Source organism: Microtus ochrogaster, chromosome 5 (genome assembly GCF_000317375.1).
Source record: "Microtus ochrogaster isolate Prairie Vole_2 chromosome 5, MicOch1.0, whole genome shotgun sequence".
NCBI lineage: Eukaryota > Metazoa > Chordata > Mammalia > Rodentia > Cricetidae > Microtus > Microtus ochrogaster.
In genome coordinates, this window is record NC_022012.1 from 81,311,566 (window position 1) to 81,320,702 (window position 9,137).

Genomic DNA, 9,137 nt, shown 5'->3' on the forward strand with positions numbered 1-9,137 from the left:
TGTAGACCAGGCTGGTCTCGAACTCACAGAGATCCGCCTGCCTCTGCCTCCCAAGTGCTGGGATTAAAGGCGTGCGCCACCACCGCCCGGCATAATACATCTTTATTAAAAAATAAAAGTTGGGTGTGGTGGCACATATCTTTAATCCCAGTACTCTGGAGACAGAGACAGGTGAATCTCTGAGTTCAAGGGCACCCTGATCTACTAGTGAGTTCCTGGACAGCCAGGGCTACACAGAGAAACAAACAAACTTATTGTTACTTATATGTATGTGCATATTAGTTATATAATTTTATGCTGGTGGTGTTTTCTATTTGAGACCTATTCAACCCTCCCTAGATTTGCCTGGGTTGGCCTTGTACTTGGGGGCAGTACTCTTGTCCCTGCCTCCTGAGCGGATTCACACTGGCTATACACTATTCTTAATGTCAGTGTCAATGTTTTTGGGTGTGAACCTGTGTTTGTATTCCATCCTAATACAATAACCAGATTCATTTTCCTGGTGGCCATTAGAGCATTTTATTTGTAACTTGCAGACACTGCATATGCGAAGAACAGACTGAATGGGAAGTGGTATTACTTTGATGACAGCAATGTGTCCCTGGCTTCTGAGGATCAGATAGTGGTGAGTACCTGGCCCAGATACCCACTTTTCTCCGGTTATCTTAACAAGTAAGCCAAAAAGGTCCTCTTAGGCCATTGTTTACTTCATTATCTGGAGAGGCTCTGGGTGGAGTAGAGTGGATTGCCATTCATTCTAGATCTTTCCTAATGGAAAAGCTCAGTTTTCCTTGAGGTACTAGATCACATTAATCTTGCATTTCCCCACAGCCCTGGTCAGGAGGCAGCCAGTAAAGTGCCTTTCTGGGTGCTCTTAGGTGTGGCTATGCAAACAAGGTGGCAGACTCCTGACTGTCCTTGTTCACTCACTCACCCCTCCTTCAGAGTGTTTGTTTATTGAGGTGTGGCTTTCTACACATCCCTAATCTAAACTCACTTTGTGTGGCAGGCTAGCCTAAAATTTATGGTAATTCTCCTGCCTCTGCTTTCTGAGTACTAGGATTACAGGTGTGTGTAACCACATCCAGTTTCAGATTGATTTTTTTTTTTTTTTTTTTTTTTTTTTTTGGTTTTTCGAGACAGGGTTTCTCTGTGGCTTTGGAGCCTGTCCTGGAACTAGCTCTGTAGACCAGGCTGGTCTCGAACTCACAGAGATCCGCCTGCCTCTGCCTCCCGAGTGCTGGGATTAAAGGCGTGCGCCACCATCGCCCGGCCAGATTGATTTTTTTTTTGAGAAAGGGTTTTACTCTGAAACCCAGGCTGGCAAAAACAACAACAACAAAAAACCCTCCTTTCCCAGGCTCTTTTCCCCTTGCTGGGATTATAGGCAGGAGCTACCATGAGTTTAGTGTAGAATGGTGAGGAGAGGGTGGGGACAGGTGCCTGTGTTCCCAGTAAACGGACTCCCTCCCTCCCTTGTATTTTAGACTAAAGCTGCCTACGTGCTATTCTACCAGCGTCGTGATGACGAATGTCACAGCGTGCCCTCGCTCACCGCTTTCCCAGGCTCTTCTGGTGGAGCCATGAGGCTGGGCAGCTCGCAGCAGGGCCTGGGAGATGATGAGGCTTCCAACATGGACACCAACTGATGCTGACTCAGCGGCCCTGCCACTTCCCCCACCCCACAGCAGTGTCCTCCCCCAGGAGAATGCCTTTGACACTCTTGAAGACTGCTCCTGTCAATCTTAAAACCAGATGAGGAAATTTCCTTCTTTTATGAGAAGAGAAAAGAAAAGAAAGACCCTGTTCTCTCAGAAGGGTTATGTTAAGAGGCTGAATTATTTTTTCTTTTAAATGGGTGTTGAGATAAACCTGTGGAGCTGAAGTGTGGGGTGGGATTTGGTACACAGTGAAGCTTGTCTCATGGATTCCAAAGAATGGAGAGGAACGCCCTATAGTTGAGTATGGTGCAGCCATGAAGACCATGCAGGGCTGCTCGGAACTCCTGGGTTTTGGGTTCTGGTGCCCATACTGGTCACCCCGGTAGTCTGGCCACAGTAAACCAAGCCTCTAGTAAACTTGATGCTGTCCTCGAGTCCTTTGCTATTCACTGAGATGGGTTTATAGTTTTCTGAACATTAGCAGCAGTAAATTATTACTGGAGCCCATTTCTAGTCTCTGTTCTCTCAGAATTTCCCAGCTTTTGGGGGGTCTTGTTTTCACTTGGGGGTCTTGTTTTCAGTTTCTGTGGAACCTTCAAGTTCTGTTTTAACACCACTGTCCTTGATAAAAGCTGATTCTATGTGGAACTTTAACACTCTCTTAAAATAAGTCCATTCATAAAACTGGGTGCAATGTGTGGCATTGTTTCTCCATGTTGGCTTCAGAGAAACACTGTGGGTGTTTGCCAGGTCTTCAAAACACTTAAGTTAAATGTGGTTTAAGAAAATACTGTTTCCAGCAGGGCAACCGTGACCGTGCCTTTAAGCCCAGCCCTGGGAGGTAGAGGCAGGTGAATCTGAGTTAAAGGCCAGCCTGGTCCACGGAGCAAATTCCTGGACAGCCAGGGCTAAGCAGAGAAACCATCTTGGAAACAACCCCGCGCCACCCCCTCCCCCACCCCCCAACCCCCGAGAAAAAAGTTTTTAGTAACAGATTATCTCCGGACTGGATTGTTTCCCTTACCCCGATGGCGCTACACCTTACTCTTCACCTGCTAATAGGTCACTTCTCGAGGCCTTTGTCGCCCCTTGTGGTCATGTGAGTTTTGACCGACCTTTAACCTAGTACGTGGGGGGTTGGGAGTCGCGTCTTGGCACGTGAGCGCAGTGTCCGTTGGGCAGTCTTGTGCGGCCACGGCTGGGTGAGGACGCAGTAGGGGCCCCTTCCTGCCTAGATTGGCCATAGTTTGGGGACCCAGACAACTGGGTCGCAGTGGGGGGCGGCGGTGGGAAAGGCCCAGCGGCAACCAGCTAAGGAAGCTCTTGAGGGTTAAGCGGGGTGTATCAGGCCTTTCCCTGCAATCTGGGGTTCTGAGAATGGTGGGCAATAATCCCCTCTCAGAGTTTTCGAAAAGAAGGATGATGTGTAAGCGTAAATCAAACTTGAAATCCGGGTAGAATCTCAGCCTCTTGTATAGCATCATTACCGCGTTGCTCTGTGCATTTCCGATTATTAAATAATAAAAGGAATGATCGCTTTTAGGGAAATGTCTGAGAAACTACGAAGATGCAGAAAGGAGCTGACTGCAGCCATAGACCGAGCCTTTGAAGGAGTCAGGCATTCCCAGGAGTGCACAGGCCCGCAGAGGCTGGACGCCCCATCGCTCGCCTCTCTGCCCGTGCACAGGCTGTTCTGCCGAAACCCACTGGCAGCTTGCCCCTCTGCTGCCCCCTGCGCTGGTGCCACATGTGCTCCTGAGAATGAGAACCCTGTCTTTGCACCACACCATGTCCCAGTTAATGCAAAGCCCCTTCCTTTATACCCTAAAAGAAAACCTCTGATCAGCAAGGAAAATGTCTTGATGCACTCTTCCATTTTGGCACGTGAAAAACAGTTTTGGAGAGCTGCAGGAGATGGGGAAAACTGGAGAAATGAAAGTTTAAGGTGATTTTAATTTGATTGCTTAATAGCATCAATTAGGGAGAATCGTTTCTTAAAAAAAGGTCTGATTTGTTATTAAGCTAGCCTTCTCTGGGGAGTGCCAAGAATGTACAGGAAATTGATACACAGTTTTTAGAATCTGACCCCAACAGTTACGTTGTATATATTTGGGCTGAAAACTCTAGCTATCCAGGCATGGAAACTGGTACCCAGAGGGCAGTCAGTGTTAAGTAATTATTTTAAATGTGTGGATGGTTGTTGAGGATTGAACCAGAGGTCTCATACATGCTAAGGCAAACATTCTACCGCTTATCAACAAGCCTTAGCAATGCTCCTCTTATTCTTGGAGGATTTTCCTGATTTGTATTTTGTATGTGTTGATGTTTTGCCTGCAGAGGCTGTGGCACTGCCTCCCCAGCAGCTAGAGGGACTGAAAGTTGTGAGCTGCCATGTAGGTGCTGTGCAACTGGAAGAGCAGCCAGTGCTCTCAACCCATGAGCCATCTCCAGCCGCCCATTTTTTCTCATTTTATATTTTTATTAGTATGTATATATGTGTGTGGATGGAGTGTAGACATAGGCATGACATAGCATGCCTATGGAAATCAAAGGGAAACCTTCAGGAGTTGATTCTCTCCTCTGTGGGTTCAGGGATCCAACTCAAGTTGTCACGTTTGCATTTGCATTGCTGTGTCATTCTGCCAGTATATTTTTTTTTATAAATATTTATTTATTTATTTATTATGTATACAATATTCTGTCTGTGTGTATATCTGTAGGTTAGAAGAGGGCACCTCATTACAGATGGTTGTGAGCCACCATGTGGTTGCTGGGAATTGAACTCAGGACGTTTGGAAGAGCAGGCAATGCTCTTAAACCACTGAGCCATTTCTCCAGCCCCAGTATATTTTTTTTTTAAACTCCAGTGTAGACCATATGGCTTTAAGCTCCTGTGTAGCTGAGGGTAACTTTGAACTCGGATCTCTGAGTCTTAAATCCCAAGTGCAGGAATTATAGACATGAGCTACTAGTCCTAAGTGATCTGATTTAAATACAAACACTCTAAGCTGCAAAAACAAAAATACCACATACCATCTTCTATGTTCGTAGCCAGGGCAGTGGCCTTTACCTTCCTTTTGCCCACACTTAGATCCATGACCAGGCCCTACTTCCTGGCTTTATCTGTGTCTGTGTTGCAGCCAGGCTGTGGTGAAGTACACCTTTAATCTCAGCAAGCAGGTATCTGAATTCGAGGCCACCATGGTCTACAGAGCAAGTTCCAGGGTAGCCTGGACTGCGCAGAGGACCCCTGTCTCAAAAACTAAAGTGAACCAAACCAAAATTACCTTTTGATTGTCTCCTTTACAGCCACTAAGTAGCTACAAACTGTCCCATTCTTGGGTGGATGGCTGTGTGTGATCTGACTTAGATGTCTGGCCATCTTGCCTAGCCCAAAGTCAAGTAATTGAGAACTCTTTAACTGAAACATGCGTGCTGGCTTCGTGAACATCAGTACACCTGTAGTGAGATCATCGTTATGATGCTGCTGTGGTTCTTCACTGACTTAGTTATCAGTTTCTGGTTATTCTCAGAGCATAAAAGGTAGTCACCAGTAAATTTTAGTCTTAGCTGGGCATGGTGCCATGTCTTGAATCCCAAGCACTCAAGAGACAGAAGCAGAGGGAATCTCTGAATTTGAGGCCATCCTGGTTGGTTTACACAGGAAGTCCCAGGCCAGCCAGGACAACCTAGACTGTGTCTTAAAAACAAAACAGGGGCTAGAAAGATGGCTCAGATCCTGAGTTCAATTCCCAGTGACCATATGACAGCTCACAACCATCTATAAGATCTGGTGCCCTCTTCTGGCATGTAGGCATACATGCAGGAGGAACATTATATATAATAAATCTTTTTTTTTTTTTTGGTTTTTCGAGAAAGTTTCTCTGTGGTTTTGGAGCCTGTCCTGGAACTAGCTCTTGTAGACCAGGCTGGCCTCGAACTCACAGATCTTCCTGCCTCTGCCTCCCGAGTGCTGGGATTAAAGGCGTGTGCCACCACCGCTGGCTTATCTGAAGTTTTTCAGTATTTTCCTGAAAGAATATCTAATTCCTCATCTTCTTCCCCCACCCGCACCCATCTGCGCTGCAGGAAGGATGACTCAAATATGCTGCTGAGCAGTTCCAGCCAAGAGGTCACAAAGGACCTGCTGGATATGATTGGTAAGTAGAAAGCTGGGCCACTCTTTGCTCAGTCCCTCACATAGGCCAGGAGGCCACACATCTTGTTTGGAAATTTAGTTTGCCCAAAGCAGACTCAGTAGAGAACTGTGAAATCATCAATACTGCCCCTTTCTTCAATGAGCAGGTAACCTAGTGAGGTCACAGGTCAATAAGATCATTACTTAAGTGTCTTATAATCTGGGCTCCCTGAAGGAACAGAGAACAGCCTTCAGACCTCAGTGCAGAGATGAAGGAAATGGGGTACAGGCCCAAGGCGAAAGAGAACAAATAGTCCACCAGGTGGAGTGAGGTGACCCCTGCCTTCAATCGCGGCACTTGGAAGGCAGAGGCATGCAGATATGTATGAATTTGAGGCCAACCTAGGCTGCAGAGTGAGACACTGTTGCAAAGAATAAGATCTGTCTCCCTAGAAATAGCCACTTAGCATAGTACTATATGTCTTATTAGACAGTTTACCTTTATCAAACACTTTTATTATTTTTAATTATGTATATGTCTGTGTGTATCTTGAGTGTGGGTGACCTCAGAGGCCAAAGGTGTTGCCTCCCTCTGGGGCTAGAATTACAGGAGGCTATGAGCCACCAGGCATGGATGCCTGTAACTAAATCTGGGCCCTTTGCAAAAGCAGTTAAATGCTCTTAACTGCTGAGGCATTTCTCAAGCTCCATTTTTTTTCTTTTTTTTTCTTTCTTTTTTGTTTTGTTTTGTTTCGTTTTTAGAGAAAGGGTTTCTCTGTGTAGCTTTGGATCCTGTCCTGGAACTTGCTCTGTAAACCAGGCTGGCCTCGGACTCACAGTGATCTGCCTGCCTCTGCCTCCCAAGTGCTGGGATTAAAAGTGTGCCACCACCACCCAGCCCCATTTTTCTTTTAAATTTTTTTAAAATTTCTTTTTTTTTTTTATTAATCTAGGCACAGTTTGAAGATTGAGTGTTTGCCTGCAGGTATATTTGGGGACCATATGTGTGTGTGCTTTGTGAATAGAGGCCAGAAGAGGTGTTGGGATTTCCTGGAACTGGAATTCCAGAGTTGTGAGCCTCCACGTAGGTGCCAAGAACTAAATGTGTCTTTCTTCTACAAGAACAGAAAGTCCTTTTAACAACTGAGCCATCTTTTGCAGCCCCTACCCCACCCATCCCATTTTTGTTATTTTTGTTTTGTTTTTGAGACTCCCTTGGGCTACACCAAGCTTTTTCTTTTTCAGACAGACTCTGGCTGGATAGGTCAGGCTGATCTCAAACTTGTAATCCTCCTGCTTGACTCTTGTGAGTACTGGATGATAAGCATGCAACAGCACACCCAGCAGTTAGACGTTTATCCTACATACATTCTATATCTGTATGTTCTCTGAACTGTGTGTCCTATTTCTAAATGACTCATTGCAGTGAACCAGCATCTCCTGGTTAGGGGATACATAGCTGCAGGCATTGCCAGAAACTGGACGTGGAAGAATCCCCAGGTTAGAAAAGACTCAAGGGAGATCTAATGAAGGATGGTGCTTGCATTGGGCCCCAAAACCCTTCTGTAATTTTGGATGACTGACTGTCTTCTGCTAGCCCCAGTTGAAGTCGTTGCTGCTTCTGCCCATTGTTTCCTTGCACCTCCCAGTACCTGTCTTCTCCTGACTACCTGCAGACCCTGCTTTTCATACCACCTCGTCACCCCCACAGGCCCGCGAGTTCTGAGAGCTGGAACAAGCGGGCATATTCCATTCATACTATGCTTGAGAATGCGCAGATAATCAGGGCTGGTGGCTCACTTGTGTGTGCTGTCACAGGAATGTCTGGTTCTGTATAGCCCCTGAAATTCTTACCCATTTATGGTTTGTGTGTCTATTTGTTTGCTAGCTTGTGGTAGTAAGGTAGCAAACTAGACAACGATTCTTTCATGAGTTACATACATTCGTTTTGTGCTTTTTGACTTAAGTATGAAATGTTCTCAGAAACTTTTTTTTTTTCTGAGACAGGGTTTCTCTGTGTAGCCTTGGCTGTCCTGGAACTCACTCTGTAGATCAGGCTGGTCTAGAACTCACAGAGATCCACCTGCCTCTACCTTCTTGAGTGCTGGGATTAAAAGCGTGTGCCACTACTGCCTGGCCTCATGTTGGGCACCCATATATAACACGAGTTCTAATAGGTATTAACAATAAAAATCCGAGTCACATAGAGGGAAAAATAAAAGATCAGAGAGGCAAAGGAGCAAAACCATGGCCACCTTATCTATTCAACTTCCCAGCCAAAAAGAGACTGAGCTCTTGTCTTCACCCACTATATCACTTCCTCTTCCTGCCCAGCCATATCACTTCCTGTCTATCTGTCTATCTGTGTAGACTCCAGACCTCTGTGGTTAACTAGAGTCTAGCTATGCCCTTTGATCTTTAGGCAAGCTTTATTTGTGCAAACAAGATATCACCACAACAGGGTATCTTTGTGTAATAGCGCTGGCTGTCCTGGAACTCATTCTGTAGACCAGGCTAGCCTAGAACTCACAGAGATCCACCTGTCTCTGCCTCCTGAATGCTGGGATCAAAGGTGTGTGCCACCACTGCCTGGCTGTTCTCAGAAACTTCTAAATTGAACTATAAAGCTGAATGTTGTTTTGTTATTGTTTTAAGACCATACGAGTATCCGAACTATTGAAGAACTGGCTGGAAAACTAGAATTTGAAAACGAATTGAACCGTGTGTGTGGACGCTGCCAAGGTTCACCCCTTAAGGAGGAGGCCTGGGCCCTGCTTGTGGACGAGAGCCCTCGGAAGTCTTTGGATGCTGACCCTGGGAGCCTCAAGCAGGCTTTTGATGACCAGAATATTGTTGAGACCGTTCTGGACTTGGAGGAGGATTACAATTTGATGACCTCTTTTAAATACCAAATAGAGTAAGGTTAGCAGCAGCAAGTCCTGACTCTTGACAAGGGGTTGGCAGAGCCTGAATCACCACATACTGTAACTCCTGCTGAATCCCACTGTGAGCTGAGTCTGGGCTTTAATATTCTGTTATTTTGAAATGTTTAGAGTTTTTTTTGACTTGACATTTTTTAAAGTATGTTTTTGATTGGTGTTCAATATATACAATGCCTTTGGTAGGTTGTGCCTTTGCTCTTTCTCCAGATTCCTGGAAAAGATGGGTACTGTAACCAGGATGGATTTGCCACCTGGGACTAGCCCACCACAGGTAAACTCGATTCAGAAGAGCCAGGCTCACACTCGAGTTTGGCTTGGCTCCTCCGTTCCCCTCACACACTTTGCACACAGGAACCCTGTTTCCTGCATCCAGGTTTTCTTTTTTTTTTTTTTTTT

At 45.7% G+C, this 9,137-nt stretch overlaps 2 protein-coding genes across 3 annotated transcripts in view; both read left to right on the top strand.

The window, feature by feature from the left end:
* Usp4 (ubiquitin specific peptidase 4) overlaps nucleotides 1–2,345 on the top strand; it is a 41,497-nt gene extending 39,152 nt beyond the window's left edge. For both annotated transcript variants that reach the window (XM_005347901.2, XM_026779219.1), the window contains 2 exons: nucleotides 537–625; nucleotides 1,488–2,345. In XM_005347901.2, the coding sequence (XP_005347958.1) occupies nucleotides 537–625; nucleotides 1,488–1,649 (251 nt within the window). In that variant the 3' untranslated portion in view covers nucleotides 1,650–2,345. The remainder of the gene's footprint in view (nucleotides 1–536; nucleotides 626–1,487) is intronic.
* A 70-nt stretch (nucleotides 2,346–2,415) lies between these two features.
* Nucleotides 2,416–8,874, top strand: C5H3orf62 (chromosome 5 C3orf62 homolog). The gene is made up of 4 exons (XM_005347905.3): nucleotides 2,416–2,760; nucleotides 3,205–3,606; nucleotides 5,751–5,821; nucleotides 8,455–8,874. Exons 1-4 carry the CDS (start codon nucleotides 2,690–2,692, stop codon nucleotides 8,718–8,720), a joined length of 810 nt encoding a protein of 269 aa, XP_005347962.2. The 5' UTR covers nucleotides 2,416–2,689; the 3' UTR covers nucleotides 8,721–8,874.
* Nucleotides 8,875–9,137: the final 263 nt, after the last annotated feature.